General features: G+C 43.0%; 1 protein-coding gene across 1 annotated transcript in view; it reads left to right on the forward strand.

Annotated features, from left to right (window-relative positions):
* The first annotated feature begins 3465 nt into the window (after positions 1 to 3465).
* Positions 3466 to 18693, forward strand: part of HAT1 (histone acetyltransferase 1) — a 69544-nt gene continuing 54316 nt past the window's right edge. The window contains exons 1-2 of the mRNA XM_003253707.3: positions 3466 to 3557; positions 6583 to 6687. Coding sequence (XP_003253755.2) covers positions 3467 to 3557; positions 6583 to 6687 — 196 coding nt within the window. The 5' untranslated portion in view covers position 3466. The remainder of the gene's footprint in view (positions 3558 to 6582; positions 6688 to 18693) is intronic.

Raw genomic sequence — 18693 nt, forward strand, 5'->3', positions numbered from 1 at the left:
TATCATAGTAATACCACTTCATACCTGCATAGAGTTTTAGAGTTTACAAAGCTCGTTCTAAATATTATTCCATTTGGTTTTTACAACAACCCAGTGTGGTGACTGGGCAGGACTATTATCTCCACTTAATAGATGCAACAAGGTTGAACATGCATGAAGTAGAACTGGGACTAGTAGGGCAGTAAACTTCCCACAAGATATGTTGTCTCTTCCATATATATGAGGACAGCATATTCCTTTCATAGAAATGTTATTCCATGATTGTAATAGTTGCTTTCTTAAATTCCCTTTAGAACAAAGTAAAATATAAGTTAAAAAAGGAAAGAAATCCCTACAAAAAAAAGAGAATGTTTTTTCCTTTTGGGTAATTTTACCACTACATTTCCAAAGTAAGTCATTCTTTTATCTTTTAGGTAAACTGTACCAAAACATCTATTCTGTAACATTAAAAAAAAATATGTGAGGATGGACATGGTGGCTCACACCTATTATCCCAGCATTCTGGGAGGCCAAGCTGAGAGGATTGCTTGAGGCCAGGAGTTTGGGACATACTGAGACTGGGCAACATACTGAGACTCCATTTCTACAAAAAACAAAAAAATTAGCTGTGCACAGTGGCATACATTTGTAGTCCTGGCTATTTGGGAGGCTGAGAGGCAGGAGGATCTTTTGAGCCCAGCAGTTGGAGGCTGGAGGCTGTAGTGAGCTATGATTGCATCATTGCAATCTAGCCTGGGTAAGAGTGAGACCCTGTCTCAAAAAAAAAAAAAAAAGTGAACATCTAAGATGAGGACAATATAAAACCTCAATTCTGCAAGCAGATCACATTAAATGCTAGTCACACAATATATCAGTAAGTTTCATCACTTTTTTTTCCTACAACTAACCATAATATCACAGGACTAATAATCTGTGATATACCACAGTTAAAACGTAATTCTTCTTGATTTCTTACTTATAAAGATCATAATTGCTGGTCAGCAATTGATCCATAGATAAGATGATTTTGGAAAGAAATGATAAGTTTTGCCATTTTGAAAAGAAAAGGTTTTTTTTTGAGATGGAGTCTCGCTCTCTTGAGCAGGCTGGAGTGCAGTGGCGCTATCTCAGCTCACTGCAACCTCCGCCTCCTGGGTTCAAGCGATTCTTCTGCCTCAGCCTCCCAAGTAGATGAGATTACAGGCGCATGCTACCATGCCCGGTTAATTTATTGTACTTTTTAGTAGAGACAGGGTTTTACCATGTTGGCCAGGCTGGTCTCAAACTCCTGACCTCAGGGGATCTGCCTGCCTTGGCCTCCCAAAGTGCTGAGATTGCAGGTGTGAATCACCATGCCTGGCCAAAAATGATTGTTAAAGAAAAAGATTGTTTTCCTTTTTTATTTCATAATATCATTAGTCCCATTGATTTCAGTTTTCTGTCTTAACATTATGACTGTAATTTCTTTTTTTTTTTTTTTGAGTCAGGGTCTCGCTCTCGCCCAGGCTGGAGTGCAGTGGTGCGATCTCGGCTCACTGCAAGCTCCACCTCCCAGGTTCACGCCATTCTCCTGCCTCAGCCTCCCGAGTAGCTGGGACTACAGGAACCCGCTACCATGCCCGGCTAATTTTTTTGTATTTTTAGTAGAGACGGGGTTTCACCATGTTAGCCAGGATGGTCTGGATCTCCTGACCTCGTGATCCGCCCGCCTCGGCCTCCCAAAGTGCTGGGATTACAGGCGTGAGCCACCGCGCCCAGCCTATGACTGTAATTTCTTGTGTATCATTAGGTTTCAAGAAAAAGGATCTGGCTTGGCACGGTGGCTCACGCCTGTAATCCCAGCACTTTTGGAGGCCGAGATGGGCAGATCATCCGAGGTCGGGAGTTCGAGATCAGCCTAACCAACATGGAGAAACCTCGTCTCTACAAACATACAAAATTGCTGGGCGTGGTGGCGCATGCCTGTAATCCCAGCGACTCAGGAGGCTGAGGCAGGAGAATCGCTTAACCCCGGGAGGCAGAGGTTGTGGTGAGCTGAGATTGTGCCATTGCACTCCAGCCTCGGCAACAAGAGCGAAACTCCGTCAGAAAAGAAAAGAAAAGAAAAGAAAGAGAAAGAAAGAAAGAAAAAGGATCTGGGCATTCTCAGTACCTTTTCTGATCTTTATCTTCAGGAAAGCCATCTCTATATAGTTGAGCAAATAAATACTGGGCTGAGTATCTGATGAACTGCACTCTGCATAGGTTGCATACTGAGAATGAACTTGGGCAGTTTATCTTTTCTGGGCTTTGGTTTCCTCATCTCTAAAATGAGAGGGCGTGTTAGTTCTAGACCATCATCCCAAGGGTTCATTTTAGCTTTAGCGTGCATCACTGTAAAACCTGTTAACAAATATTTGTTGAGATAAGGAATTCTGGTGTATAGCCAACATTGTGGGAATATTTGTGGATACCTAAATAGTGGTTTATCCTCTGGTGAAAGCAGTTCCAACAGCTACTAAATACTAACAAGGCCTATGGCTAAAATCAGGTGGCACCTTGTGATGTAATTCAAACCACTAGGACATGTGGCATGCAAGACTACATCAGGCCACTTGAGGTATTTATTAGGTAATAATTTTTTTTTTTTTGAGACGGAGTCTCACTCTGTCGCCCAGGCTGGAGTGTAGTGGCGCAATCTCGGCTCACTGCAACTTTCGCCTCCAGGGTTCAAGCGATTCTCCTGCCTCAGCCTCCCGAGTAGCTGGGATTACAGGCGCCTGCCACCATGCCTGGCTAATTTTTGTATTTTTAGTAGAGACGGGGGTTTCACTATGTTGGCTACGCTGGTCTCGAACTCCTGAGCTCAGGCAATCTACCCGCCTCGGCCTCCCAAAGTGCTGGGATTACAGGCGTGAGCCACCGCGCCCGGCCTAGGTAACGATTTTTGCGCGCTAAATGGTTGCTTAGTAACCTGAAGAGTGAAAGCAGAGTACCTAAATATCATACTGTATACGTTAAAAACAGGGAGAAAGGAAAAAAGATGTTAAAGTTTACAGCAAAATGAGAAACAAATGAGGAAAACAAGTGAAAACTTCTCCCGCAACTGAAACTCAACCTCTACTTTAACCTAGGTAAAATGGTAAAATTGCCCACAGGGCTCAGGTGTTTGGATGCACTGTCCAGGCCAAGAGGAAAGATTTTCAGCCAGTCTCCAAAACATCTCAGGGACGGGTATGGAAAACAGGCGTAAAGTGTCTGTATTGATCAAATCAACCCCAGAGAAACTTTCCTGGGGCCAGAGAGCATCTCAACCGCGAAGGTCCGTTTGTGGCCTCCTTCTCCACTTCAGGCCTGCAAAGCGGCTGACGGCATTCGCAGTGGCTAGGCAACGGCCCGCGCATACTTCTCGGCGTTAGCCCCGCCTCTTGAGGCGCTTCCGCCGCCGGGCTCCTGGACACGCCTCCTTTAGTTGGCTAACGTCATGCTGGGAGTGGGCGGGGAAAATATGTCAGACTGTGCGGTCACTTCCGGCCCGGGAGCGCGCGGGTTGATTCGTCCTTCCTCAGCCGCGGGTGCTCGTAGCTCGGAAATGGCGGGTAAGTTCCCGGGAAAAGTTTACCAAGGGGAGGAGGCGGCCAAATCGGGGATAGAACACCGAGACGGTGGTGACAATGCCCGCCTAGAACTTTCGGGCAGTAGCCTGGGTTCCAGAAGGCCTGCTTGGGACAGGAAGCGCGGAACTCTCAGCCCAGCAGCTCCTTGTTGGCGGCGGTCCGCGCCCCCGCCCCCAACTGCTTGGGGTTCTGCGCCTTCTGCCAGCAACCCGGCCCCTACCGAGGGCCGAAGACGCCGGGGGAAAGCGTCACGATTTGGGCTTGTAAAATGCCACATGCCTTGGGGCCTGTTTCTCTTCCCATTCCTTTTGTCCACTGCTGCTTGCTTCAGCTCTTTTACATCTGGTCCTGTTCCCGCCAGCTGATTTTAATGCTCAGATCCTCCTCCTCTTCCAGGTCTCCGTCTACCTTCCACTACAGTCAACTTCTGAGCTAGCGCATTGCTGCTTTGCCCTGCTCTAGCGCTCCCACTTGGGTCTCGACTGACTTCGTAATCGTCTCCTTAATCTCTCACACTTTGGTATTCCGAGGATCGTATTTAGATGCCCTTTGAGAATGACTTTCTTCCTGAACTCCTCCCTTCTCTTTTAGGGTTGGACTACTATAATACAGTTCTCTTGTGTACATTCTAGAGACCCTTCAAGTTACAACATTTAATAATGTATAATTGCTGTTACTTTGTACGTCTATTAAGGCTGTTTTGGTGTGATTATTTTTTTCGATTACTTATCTTTTGAAGTTATGGACAGTTTCTTTTTCCTGAGACAGGGTCTCTCTGTCGCCCAGGCTGGAGTGCAGCGATCATAGTTCCCGGCAGCCTCCAACTCCTCCTACGCTCAAGCGATCCTCTTGCCTCAGCCTCCCGAGTAGCTAGGACTACAGGCATGCGCCACAACATTCGGCTAAAAAAAAACAATTTTTTTTTAACCTTTTAGAGACAGGGTATCGCTGTATTGCCTCAGGCTGGTCTGGAACTCTTGGCCTCAAGCCATCCTCTCGCCTCAGCTTCCCAAAGTGTTGGAATGGCAGGATTGAGCCACTTTGCTGGCCTCTGTTGCTTTTATCATCCCTTTACAGGGCATTCCTCGTAGTCTCGCTACATTAACCATTCCATTTTCATGAATATGTGGGATAGACAAGCTGTTGTGTGAGCTCTACAGATGTTTAAAGAAGGACTTTTCTACCAGATGGAGATTATAGGATCTTGAAGTACCACAGAAGAGGGAGGACATACTCTAAGAATTACATCTAAATTCGAATTTTGGGCCCATCATTTAGTAGTTGGATGCCCTTCAACTCAACCTCTTTCTAAGCCTGAACTTTTGCATATAAAATGGGGTTGATATAACACCTGCTTATAGAATTGTGTGGATTAACCTAATATATGATTTCACAGGTTTGTTGCTTACATTTCTCGAAGTAAATTCTGTAATCTCAGTTCTGTAGATTAGGGTCAGAGGGGTTAAGTAATGTGCTCTAGTTCCCTGAGCTTACTAGCTCAGTAAGCGTGTGAAATAGTCAGAATCCAGGAATTCTGACTCCAAACTATTAATCTATACTGCTTCAAGTCTTTCCCATTTTCTGTGTGTGTGTTTTAACAAACCCTTTTTGAAGTTCATAGGACATCATTGTACCCCTTTTTATTTTTTGCTTATGGCTTTTTTCTGCCTGAATTTTTACTGATTTTTTTTTTTTTTGGAGACTGAGTCTCGCTCTATCACCATGCTGGAGTGCAGTGGCGCAATCTTGGCAACCTTTGCCTTCTGGATTCAGGCAATTCTGCCTTAGCCTCCGGAGTAGCTGGGACTACAGTCACTCACCACCACGTCCAGCTAATTTTTGTATTTTTAGTGGAGATGGGGTTTCACCATGTTGGCCAGGATGATCTCCGTCTCGAACTCACAATCCCCCTGCCTCGGCCTCCCAAAGTGCTGAAATTACAGGCGTGAGCCACCGCGCCTGGCCCATTTTTACTAATCATATGTTCATTTTGTCAGGAGATTTGTTATCTTGAAAGTTTCTCTTGATAGTGATATCTTCCAATGTTATTTATTATATATATTATTGAGTAGCCACTATGTAGTAAAACTATTGTGCCAGTAGCTCACAGTTTATGACTTTAGGCACACATGATTTTTAAATATTTAATACAGTGGAAAGATGTTTTCTTTGTGCCCCTGTTCCTCTTCCTTCTTTCTTACCCAGGGTAACCATGGTTACCAGATATTTGTGTATTCTTCTTGAGACATTCCATGCGTTATCATTTCCTTATCTGAAGCACTCTGGTAGACTTTTTCCAATACTTAAAATGAAATTCTGTCATAATTATCAGAGGACATTCTCATTTTGCTTTTTACATCTTACAATGAAAAAGACGACAGGTATAAATCCTAGCAGGTAATTTATATTAGTAAATGTTCAGAAATGTTAGTAGTCTATCATGTTAATTTTCAGGTTTATTCATTTATATTAAGTATGCCTAGTTTATAAGCCTGTATCTCAAAAGTGATTTCTTTTTCTGTTTTGTAATGAGGTATTCTTTTTTTTTTTTTTTTTTTGAGACGGAGTCTTGCTCTCTCGCCCAGGCTAGAGGGCAGTGGCGCGATCTCGGCTCACTGCACCGTCTGCCTCCCGGGTTCAAGAGATTCTCCTGCCTCAGCCTCCCAAGTAGCTGGGATTACAGGCGCCTGCCACCGTGCCCGGCTAATTTTTGTATTTTTAGTAGAGACGGGTTTCACCATCTTGGCCAGGCCGACCTTGAACTCCTGACCTCGTGATCCACCCACCTCGGCCTCCCAAAGTGCTGGGATTACAGGCGTGAGCCACCGTGCCCGGCTGGCATTCTTACTTAATACATTTATTTAAGAGTATGTGGAGAATGACTTGTGCTTTTATGATCTATCAGCATGTTTTAAATCATACCCCTATTCCACTTCTAATAACCCTATTGTAGGTTTGACAATTTAAGTCACTTCCAGCTAAACCTTTTAAAAACCTTTTCTCTTAGGATTTGGTGCTATGGAGAAATTTTTGGTAGAATATAAGAGTGCAGTGGAGAAGAAACTGGCAGAGTACAAATGTAACACCAACACAGCAATTGAACTAAAATTAGGTATGTATGCCATTTCTAAGTGATGTTATGTATATACTGTGTATATATACGCTTTCATTTTAAATTTGAAGTAAAATTTTATGTAAGAGCAGTTATTTATGCACATGTATGGTTTTCTGCATTTATTGAACATATTCAGATTTTATTCAGTCTTGATTTATGTCACGGAAGGTGTAGATGTTTGAAAGGTGGGGCAAATTTTATATAAAAAGGAAATTTTATATAAAAAGGAAAGACGGTGGAGCAAAAAGTAATAAGTATATATAGTTTCAGCCTCTTAAAAACATTTTTTACTTTTTTGCCTATAAGAATAATAAACAACAGCAAATATTGGTGAGGATGTGGAAAAAAACACTTGTATATTGCTGGTGGGGATGTAAAGTGGTATAACTATTTTGGAAAACAGTTTGGCAATTTTCTTTTCTGCCTTTTTAATTTTCTTTCCTTCCTTCTCTTCTTTACTTTCCTCCCCTCCCCCCCTTTTTTTTCTTTCTCTCTTTCTTTTTTTTTTTTTTAAGACGGAGTCTCGCTCTGTCACCCAGGCTGGAGTGCAGTGGCGCGATCTCGGCTCACTGCAAGCTCCGCCTCCCGGGTTCACGCCATTCTCCTGCCTCAGCCTCTCTGAGTAGCTGGGACTACAGGCGCCCGCCACCACACCCGGCTAATTTTTTTTTTTTTTTTTTTTTTTCGAGATGGAGTCTCACTCTGCCGCCCAGGCTGGAGTGCAGTGGCGTGATCTCGGCTCACTGCAAGCTCCGCCACCCGGGTTCACGCCATTCTCCTGCCTCAGCCTCTCCGAGTAGCTGGGACTACAGGCGCCCACCACCACGCCCGGCTAATTTTTTTTTTTGAGACGGAGTCTTGCTCTGCCGCCCAGGCTGGAGTGCAGTGGCGTGATCTCGGCTCACTGCAAGCTCCGCCTCCCGGGTTCACGCCATTCTCCTGCCTCAGCCTCTCCGAGTAGCTGGGACTACAGGCGCCCACCACCACGCCCGGCTAATTTTTGTATTTTTAGTAGAGACGGGGTTTCACCGTGGTCTCGATCTCCTGACCTCGTGATCCGCCCGCCTCGGCCTCCCAAAGTGCTGGGATTACAAGCGTGAGCCACCGCGCCCGGCCTTCTCTTTCTTTTTTAAAGAGACAAGGAAGGCCTCACTCTATCACCCAGGCTGTAGTGCCATGGCATGGTCATAGCTCACTGCTGCCTCCAACCCCTGGGCTCAGGCAGTCCTTCTGCCTCAGCCTGCCAAGTAGCTAGGAGACCACAGGTGTGCACCACCCAAGCCTGGCTAATTTTTATAAAAGAATTTATTTATTTATTTATTTTGAGATGGAGTCTAGCTCTGTCGCCCAGGCTGGAGTGCAGTGGCGTGATCTCAGCTCACTGCAAGCACCACCTCCCGGGTTCACGCCATTCTCCTGCCTCAGCCTCCAGAGTAGCTGGGACTACAGGCACCCACCACCACACCCGGCTAATTTTTTCTATTTTTTTAGTAGAGATGGGAGTTTCACCGTGTTAGCCAGGATGGTCTCGATCTCCTGACCTCGTGATCTGCCCGCCCCGGCCTCCCAAAGTGCTGGGATTACAGGTGTGAGCCACTGCGCCCGGCCAAAAAATTTTTTTTTTTTGAGATGGAGTTTCGCTCTTTTTGCCCAGGCTGGAGTGCAATGGCGTGATCCCGGCTCACTGCAACCTCCGCCTCCTGGGTTCTAGTGATTCTCCTGCCTCAGCCTCCCGCATAACTGGGATTACAGTCATGCGCCACCACGCCTGGCTAATTTTTTGTATTTTTAGTAGAGACAGGGTTTCTCCATGTTGGTCAGGCTGGTCTCGAATTCCCAACCTCTGGTGATCTGCCCACCTTGGCCTCCCAAAGTGCTGGGATTACAGGCATGAGCCACCACGCCCGGCTTATAAAAATTTTTTCATAGAGATGGACCCTACGTGTCTGTGTGTCCAGGCTCATCTTGAACTCTTGTCTTCAAGCAGTCCCCTGGCTTGGCTTCCCAAAGTGTTGGGATTATGACTGTGAGCCACAGCGCCCCTCGTGGTTTGACAGTTTCTTAAGAAGTTAAACGTAAATGAATTATATGACCCAGGAGTTATACTGCCAGGTATCTGTCTACTCAAGAGAAATGAAAATGTATGTTCATGCAAAAACTTGTACATGAATGTCCATAGCTGCGTTATTTACAATAGCCAAAAAAATGTAAGAAACCCAGATATATATCAGCTGGAAATGGATAAAGTATAGTGTAGCTATACCACGGAATACTATTTGACAATAAGAAGGAATGAAATTCTGATACCTATTGTAGCGAACCTTAAAAAGATTGTGCTAAGTGAAAGAAACTAAACAAAAACACCATATATTGTGTAATTCCATTTGTATGAAATGTTCAGAAAAGACACATCCATAGAGACAGAAAGTAGTGGTTGCACAGTGGAGCACAGAGTAACTACAAATGGGCCTGACGTTTCTTTTGGGAATTATGGAAATGTTTGAAAGTTAGATTGTGGCACAGCTCTGAATTTGCTAAAATTTTACACTTAGAACAAGTGAAAAATAATATATGCTCATGATTCCTGGTTGCATTACTTTCCATGCCTCAGTTTCCTCATTGTTAATAGTACTTCACAGTGGTTACAAAGATTAAATATGGAGTTAAATATAAGTAAAGTGTTTAAACTCCTTGACATACAGAAAATACTTGATAAGGGCTGAGTGGAGTGACTGGATGTGGTTGCTGAGATCTGTGTATTTTTTTACATGTCCCCTCATTTTTCGATTACTTCATTCTTTGATACTTTGATTACCTTGGAACATCCTGTTATCTGTTATCTCTGCCCCAGCCTTGGAATCAGCCATTTCTCCAAGGATCCCTGGTTTCTTTTAGTAGGAAATGTTATTTTATTTTATTTTACGACAGAGTCTCACTCAGTCGCCCAGGTAGAGTGCAGTGGTGCGATCTTGGTTCACTGCAACCTCTGCCTCCCAGATTCAAGTAATTCTTCTGCCTCAGCCTCCCTAGAAGCTGGGATTACAGGCATGTGCCATGAGGCCCGGGTAATTTTTTTGTGTTTTTAGTAGAGATGGGGTTTCGCCATGTTGGTCAGGCTGTCTCAAACTGACCAAGTGATCCACCTGCTTCGGTCTCCCAAAGTGCTGGAATTACAGGCATGAGCCACTGCACCCAGCCAGGAAATGGTTTTTTATTTTGAGATGGAGTCTCACTGTCACCCAGGCTGGAGTGCAATGACGTGGTCTTGGCTCACTGAAACCTCTGCTTCCTGGGTTTAAGTGATTCTCGTGCCTCAGCCTCCCAAGTAGCTGGGATTACAGGTGTCCGCCACCACACCCAGCTGATTTTTGTATTTTTAGTAGAGACAGGGTTTCATCATGTTGGCCAGACTGGTCTGGAACTCTTGACCTCAGGTGATCTGAGGCCTCCCAAAGTGCTGGGATTACAGGCATGAGCCACCACCCCCAGCCACAGGAAATGGTATTTTAAAGCCAAGATTTGGGTGCTAAAGCCAAGATCTAGGTGCTAGGTGAACACATTGCTGTTAGTATTGCTCTAACATTAATGAGAGCAGGCTTAGTAGATAGAACTTTGTTCCTTACTGTTCAGTCCCTGCCACCTGCAAGGTGACTACAGTCTCATTTCTTTGACCAGAATTAGCTTTCCGTGTTCTAGCACTTTATATAAATGGAATTATCCCATATATACTGGCTTTGTGACTGGCTTGTTTCATTAAGCATAATTTTTATGAGGTACATCATATGTTGTCTGTACCAGTAGTTCATTCCCCATTTTTTTTTTTTTTTTTTTTTTTTTTTTTGAGACGGAGTCTCGCGCTGTTGCCCGGGCTGGAGTGCAGTGGCGCGATTGTGGCTGAATGCAGTCTCCACCTTCTGGGTTCAAGCGATCTTCTGCCTCAGCCTCTGGAGTAGCTGGGATTACAGGCGCCTGCCACCACGCCTGGCTAATTCTTTTGTATTTTTAGGAGAGACGGGGTTTCACTTTGTCGGCCAGGCTGGTCTCGAACTCCTGACTTCATGATCACCTGCCTCGGCCTTCCAAAGTGCTGGGATTACAGGCATGAGCCACCGTGCCCGGCAGTTCATTCCTTTTTATTGCTGAATACTGTTCTGTTGTTGGATACATCATTATTCGCCAGTTAATAGATATTTGAGTTGTTTCTAGTTTTTGGCTGTTATTGTATGAGTTTTTTTGTGGACATATGATTTTATTTTGGATAAATTCCTAGCTGTGGATTTGCTGGGTCAATAGGGTATTTGTATGTTTAACTTTATGGGATACTTGCCAGACTGACTTCCAAAGTACTTTTATACTCATATCAACATTGTATTAGAATTTTGGTTATTCCATATCCTCACCAACATTTTATGTTGTCAGTTTTTAAAGTTTTAGGCATTCTACTGGGTTTTATAGTAGTATTTCTTTGTTAATGGTACTTCATAGTGGTTGTAAAGATTAAATAGGTTTTAATTTTCCTTTCCCTGATAACTAATGCTATTAAGGATTTTTTTTTAAATGTAGTTATTGACTGTCTCCTTTTGGACTCACGTATTCACATCTTTTGCCCATTTTTAAATTAGGTTATTCGTCTTTTTGTTATTAGTTGTAGGTGTTACGTATGCTGGATGAGTCCTTCATGCAGATTACATGTTTTGTGCACATTTTTCTCTCAGTTTGTGGCTTGCCTGTTCATATTCTAAACTTTTTTTGTGTAACCAGTAGTTTTTAGTTTTAATCATGTCCAGTTTATTAATTTTAAAAATTTCTATTAGTGTTTTCTGGTTCATGCCTAATATCTTTGTCTACCCCAAGGAGATCATGAAGCTCTCCTAATGTTTTCTTCTGGAAGGTTTTTAGTTTTAGCTTATTAAAATTATGGCCATGATCCATCTCATGTATTTTTCTTGTTCAATATGAGGAAGGGGATTAAGGTTTGTTGTTCCATATGGATATCCACTTGTTTCAGTATAATTTGTGTGAATGCCTTGGTGCGTTTTTAACAAAAACATACTGAACTTACACGTGTAGATCTACATCTGGACTTTTCTCATTCATTATCTTATCTCAGTCAATATCGTACTGTCTGGATTAGTGTAACTTTCTAGTGAGTCCTGGTAGTGTCAGTCCCACATCTTTATTTTTTCAAGATTGTTTTATTTTTGACCTTATTTCTGTATACATTTTGGAATCAGGTGGTTAATTTCTATTTAAAAAGTTCCGACTACTCTTAAGATTACATTGAATCTAAAATTGAATGTGGGGAGAATTGCTATCTTGATAACATTGAGCCTTCCAGTATATGAACATGACATATTTCTGTATTCCAGAAATGTTTCAGGTTTTCAGTCTTGCATGTATTTTGTTAAATTTATCTGAGTAAATCTACATCTTTTGATTTTTGATGCTTTTAAAAATGGTATACTTTTTAATTTATTTTTTGTTCGTGTGTGACATGTTCTCACTTTGTCACCGAAGGTGGAGTGCAGTAGTGCGATCTCCACTCACGGCAACCTCTGCCTCCGGGCTGAAGTGATCCTCTTACCACAGCTTCCCGAGTAGCTGGGACTCCGCATACACCACCATGCCTGGCTAATTTTTGTATTTTTTGTAGAGACAGGTTTTCGCCATGTTACCCAGACGGGTCTTGAACTTCTGGGTTTGAGTGATCTGCCCACCTCAGTCTCCCAAAATGCTATTACAGATGTGAGCGACTGTGCCTGACCTAAAAATGATATACTTTAAAAATTTTCTCTTCCAATTGCATGTTTTATGTGTGTGCATGTGCCTATGCATGCACACACAATGGCACAGTTTGTGTAATTGTTTTGTATTCTGCAACCTTGCTAAATTCACTTATTATCGTAGTTTTTTGTATTCTGGGCTTTTTCTGAGAGTGTCTCACTCCATTGCCAAGGCTGGAGTACAGTGGCGTGATTGTGGCTCACTATAGCCTTGACTTCCCAGGCTCAAGCGAACCTCCCACCTCAGCCTCCTGAGTCGCTGGACTATAGGTGTGTGCCACCATGCTTGGCAAAAAAAATTTTTTTTTTCTAGGGACAGGGTCTCACTATGTTGCCCATGCTGGTCTTGAACTCCTGGGCTCAAGCAGTCCTCTTGCCTCAGCTTCCCAAAGTGCTAGGGTTGCAGGCATAAGCCACCACACCCAGCTACAGGATTTTTTTTTTAAGTGTAGATTATTTCAGATTTCCTGCACACACACACATTACCTGTTAATGAAGAAACTTAACAGTTTTTCTTTGCCTTATACAGTTGTCCATTGGTATCTTCAGGGATTTGGTTCCAGGATCCCCTGTGAATACCAAAATCTGCCGATGCTCCGGTCCATTATACAAAATGCCATAGTGTGGCTGGGCATGGTGGCTCACATCTGTAATCTAGCACTTTGGGAGGTTGAGGCAGACAGATTGCTTGAGCCCAGGAGTTTGAGACCAGCCTGAGCAACATGGCAGAACCCCATCTCTACAAAAAATACAAGAATTAGCCAGGCATGATGGTGTGCATCTGTAGTTCCAGCTACTCAGGAGGCTGAGGTGGGAGGATCTGCTTGAGCCCGAGAGTTCCAGGCTGCAGTGAGCTGTGATTGTGCCACTGCACTCCAGTGTGAGTGATAGAGTGAGACCCTGTCTCAATAGATAGATAGCCATATAGCTGGGCACGGTGGCTCACTCCTATAATACCAGCACTTTGGGAGGCTGAGGCAGAAGTTTGAGAAGACAAGCCTGGTCAACATGGTGAAATTCCGTCTCTACTAAAAATACAAAAATTAGCTGGGCGTGATGGCACACACCTGTAATCCCAGCTACTTGGGAGGCTGAGGCAGGAGAATTGCTTGAGGCCAGGAGGTGGAGGTTGCAGTGAGCCGAGATTGTGCCACTGCACTCCAGCCTGGGCGACAAAGCAAGACTGTGTCTCGGGGGGTAAAAATAGCCATATAGTACAGTCAGCTCTTTGTATCTGCAGATTCTGTATTTGAGGATTCAACCAATCTCATGTTGATCCGTAATTGGTTGAATCAGTGGATGTGGAACCTGCATATATGGAGAGCCACCTGTGTTTCATTTTCTTGCCTTACTGCACTGGCCAGAACCTCTATTACAATGTCAAATGGAAGTAATGGAGTAGACATCCTTGCCTTATTCCCAATTTAAGAAGGAAAATTTTAAGCCTTTCACCATTCACTATGATGTTAGCTGTAGGTTTTTCATATGTGCCCTTTATCAGGTTGAGGAAGTTTCTTTCTATTCCTAGTTTGGTGAGAGTTTTTATTATGAAAGTGTTACATTCTGATGCTTTTTCTTTATCAAGATAATCATAAGATTTTTCTCCTTTAATTCTGATAATGCGGTGAATTACATTGATGAGGTTTTAAGTGTTAAATTGGCCTTGCATGCCAGTATATTATCCTTTCTGTGCTTTGCTGGATTTGACTTGGCAATGTTTTGTTAAGACTCTTTGTTCATGACAGGTGATGGTTTCTTTTTTCATACGTCTTTTTTTGATTTTGGTATCAAGGTTTCCTGGCCTCATAAAATGAGTTGGGAACTGTTTCTTCTCTATCTTCTGGAAGAATTTGTATAAGACTGCATTATTCCTTTAAACGTTCAGTAGCATTCACCAGTGAAGTTTTATGTGCCTTGAGTTTTCTTTGTTGGAAGGTTTTTAACTATACATCTAATAAATAGATTTAATACTATTCTGATTTTCTGTTTCTTCCTGTGTCAGTTTTGGTAATTTTTGTCTTTTAAAGCGTTTCTCTATTTTATCTAACTTTCTTGGCAGAAAGTTGCTTACAGTATTCCCCTGTTACCATTTAAATGACTGTAGAGCCAGGTGCAGTGGCTCAGACCTGTAATCCCAGATCTTTGGGAGGCCAAGGCAGAAGGATCGCTTGAGCCCAAGAGTTCAAGGCCAGCCTGGGCAATATAATGAAGCCTCATCAATAAAATAAAATTTAAAAATTAGCCAAGCATGGTGGCGTGCACCCGTAGTCCTAGCTACTTGGGAGGCTGAGGTGGAAGGATCACTTGAGCTGGAGAGGTGGAGGTTACAGTGAGCTGGGATCATTGCACTGTACTCCAGTCTGGGTGACAGAGCCAGACGCTGTCTCAAAAAATAAAATAAGTGACTCTAGAATCTATAATCCCTTCTTGGGGGTATTGATAATTCTTTTTCTCTTTGTCTTTTAATGTCTCCCTAAAAGTTTATCAATCTTATTGATCTTTTCAGCATTGCCTTTGTCTGTTATTTGTTTTCTTAATCTTTATAAATTCTTTCATTCTTCTTACTTTGGGTTAATTTTTTTTTTCCTTCTTTTGAGACAAGGTCTTGCTCTGTTGCCCAGGCTGGAGTGCAGTGGTGTGATCATGGCTCACTGTAGCCTCAACCTCCTGGCTCAAGTGACCCTCTCACCTCAGCCTCCTGAGTAGCTGGGACTACAGGTGTACGCCACCACACGCAGCTAACTTTTGTATTTTTTTTTTTGTAGAAATGGAGTCTCACTATGTTGCTCAGGGTGGTCTCGAATTCCTGGGCTCAAGTGATCCTCCTGCCTTGGCCTCCCAAAGTGTTAGGACTGCAGGCATGAGCCACTTTACCTGGTCTAATTTGCTTTTTTTAAGATCTTTCTTTTTAAAGTAGATGTGTATATAATTAACTTTAAACTTTCCTTTTCTAATACTAGCATTAATGTTATAAATTTACCTCTAGTTGCAGTGAGCCAAGATCACATCACTGCACTCCAGCCTGGGTGACAGAGCAAGACTCCATCTCAAAAAAAAAAAAAGAAAAAGAAAAATATTACCTCTAAATATTGATATAGTTGTATCCCACCAATTCTGTTATGTTCTATTTTTATTGCTCAATTCAAAATATTTTTAAATTTCCCTTGTGACTTCTTTTTTGACCCATGAGTTACACAGAAGAGTGTTACTTAATTTCCAAATATTTGAGACTTTTCTAGCTGTCTTATTGTCACTGATTTCTGAATTAGTTCTGTCAAGGTCAGACAATATAGCCTTATTTCAGTCCTTTTAAATTCATTGAGCCTTGTTTTTTGTTTTTTTTTTTTTTTGAGACGGAGTCTCACTCTGTCGCCCAGGCTGGAATGCAGTGGCGCGATCTCGGCTCACTGCAAGCTCCGCCTCCCGGGTTCACGCCATTCTCCTGCCTCAGCCTCTCCGAGTAGCTGGGACTACAGGCGCCCGCCACCACGCCCGGCTAATTTTTTTTGTATTTTTAGTAGAGACGGGGTTTCACCGTGGTCTCGATCTCCTGACCTCATGATCCATCTGCCTCGGCCTCCCAAAGTGCTGGGATTACAAGCGTGAGCCACCGCGCCCGGCCGAGCCTTGTTTTATAGCTTATCATATAGGATCTGTTTGGTCAGTGTCCTAGGTGCACTGAAAAACAATTTATAGTCTGCAGTTTTATGTAGTGTTCTATAAGTGTAAATTGACTTAATAGTATTAAAGTCTTTTATATTTTTACTGACTTTCTAGCAATTAGGACAATTGAGAAAACTGTCGAAATCTCCAGCTGGAATTGTGGATTGTCTGTGTCTTCAGTCATTAATTTTTGCTTGATGTATTTGCAGCTCTGATATTAGGTACATACAGATTTAGACTTCCTATGTCTTCTTGGTGAATTGACCTTACTCATTATAAAATGTTCCATCTTTATCTCTGTCCCCTCTTTAACCCATCTTGCCTCATATTTAAGTCTACTTTGTTAGATATTAATATAGAAATGAGAATGTTTTAAACCTGTGAGAAATAACAGCATGTTTATTTGCTGATGCCAGTGATCTATCAGAGAAGGGGGAAATAATACAGGAGTATTTCTGGGAGTATCAGAGAAGGGGAGTATTTGCTGAGTAATATCCTTGACAATATAAGAGGGGAAAGTATTTTATTAATCAATGGAAGGATTAGCCTTAGATAGGAGCATGGAGAATTTCTACCATAACAAGATGAAGGAGGGTATACAGGAATTGCTGCAGTAAGTTAGAAGGTATAGATGAAGCATTTTGTGCAGTTTCTTTTCTCAATGCTTCTGTTTCCTAAGTGAGATAGGAAGCAAGGTCATCTGGAGAATGTGCTTAAAGAAGGCATTGGAGGTTTGAGGAAATAGTCATCTAGGAGAGTGAGAGGAGTGAGTAGACTTGGGAACTGTTATGATTGTCAGGTAGCACTAAGGGCCCACTTCAAGTTAGTTCTCATGAATGTGAAGTGAGGTCAGCCACGTCCAGATGAAAGTGTGCCACAAAGAATAGACATATAGTCAAATGTAACTAGAGTGGGTTTTTTTTTTTTTTTTTTTTTTTGAGATGAAATTTTGGTCTTTGTCATCCAAGCTGGAGTGCAATGGCGTGATCTCAGCTCACTGCAACCTTCGCCTCTGGAGTTCAAGCGATTCTCCTGCCTCAGCCTCCCAAGTAGTTGGGATTACAGGCGCCCACCACCATGCCCGGTTAATTTTTGTATTTTTAGTAGAGGCAGGGTTTCGCCATGTTGGCCAGGCTGGTCTCAAACTCCTGACCTCAAGTGATCCGTCCGCCTTGGCCTCCCAAAGTGCTGGGATTACAGGCGTGAGCCACCACGCCTGGCCTAGAGTGGGTTTTTTTTTTACCAGGCTGCTATGAAAAAAATTAAGGCCAAGGGGTTGAGGATGTTTAGGATGGAGTAATAACGTTGATGGGCCATGGAATTCTGCACTGGAAAGGGAGGAAAATTAGGATATGAAGTAGAAGAGGGACAGTGAAATTATGTTCAAATCAATTCATTGTGGCCAAGCACGGTGGCTCATGCCTGTAATCCCAGCACTTTGGGAGGCCAAGGCAGGAGGATCACTTTAGCACAGGAGTTTGAGACCAGCTTGGGCAACATAGGGAGACCCCATTTCTACAAAAAATAAAATATTAGCCGGTTGTGGTGGTGCGTGCTTGTGGTCCCAGCTACTCAGGAGGCTGAGCCCAGGAGGTTGAGGTTGCAGTGAGCTGTGATTGGTTGTGCCACCACACTCCAGCCTTGGTGACAGAGCCAGACCCTTTCTCAAAAAACAAAAAAAACAAAACAAAACAAAAGAATTGGGGGGTATAGGGAGTGAGGTAGGAAGATAAGTGGTGATGGTAAGATGGTACAATGTTTGAAATAGAGATTAAGGAGGTATAATTGTCAATAATGATAAATAAAGGCTAGGGCACGTCATGGGAATAAGTAGCTGAGGTACAGTAAAGACAAAATTCTCAGGGAGGAATCAAGGAACTCCAAGGCTGGATTGAGAGATTGATTTTCATTAATTTTGAAGTTACCAAGATTTAAGTCAGATGTAGTGTTGGGAAGTGCAGCAGTGAGCCTGGAGCTAAATTATTCGAAGAATGAGAGAGAGAGGTGGAACATTAGCTTCAAAGTGGTTTATTCTTAGGGTGTGGGGAGAGAGACATTAGTCTGAAACCAGCAATGAGGAGCAAGGAGGATACCTTGTTCTAGCAGTATGAAGATAGAGAAAACAACCACTACCTGAGAGGTCTGTAAGACAGGAGCATCCTTAGGGGAGAGCCATGTGTGCCAAAGAACTGTTAGCGCAAGATAGGAGAGCATTTGGTAGAGAGGTTGGGGATGTGGAGAATTTTGGTGGTAACTGACCTCTAAGTTTCACAGTGATCACAATGAGTTGGGAAGGGGTGGCAAATTAGATGAGTAGTTTTATACTACTGTATAGGGATGAGAATCCCAGTGATAAGGGAGTTTTTAAGAATTGGACTGCTGTTAATGGGAATAAAGAGTGTGATGGGATTAATTATGGCGTCTCTAAGGAATATTTAATGTTGAGATACCTCATCTTGAAGATTGTGCTGATGGGAATGTTGCCAGCACACTGGGCCCACTCTTGTGTTTTAAAATTATATAATTAAGCTTGTTTTTCAGTTTAGCATGGCTAGGA

The sequence above is a fragment of the Nomascus leucogenys genome, chromosome 22a (genome assembly GCF_006542625.1).
Source record: "Nomascus leucogenys isolate Asia chromosome 22a, Asia_NLE_v1, whole genome shotgun sequence".
Lineage (NCBI taxonomy): Eukaryota > Metazoa > Chordata > Mammalia > Primates > Hylobatidae > Nomascus > Nomascus leucogenys.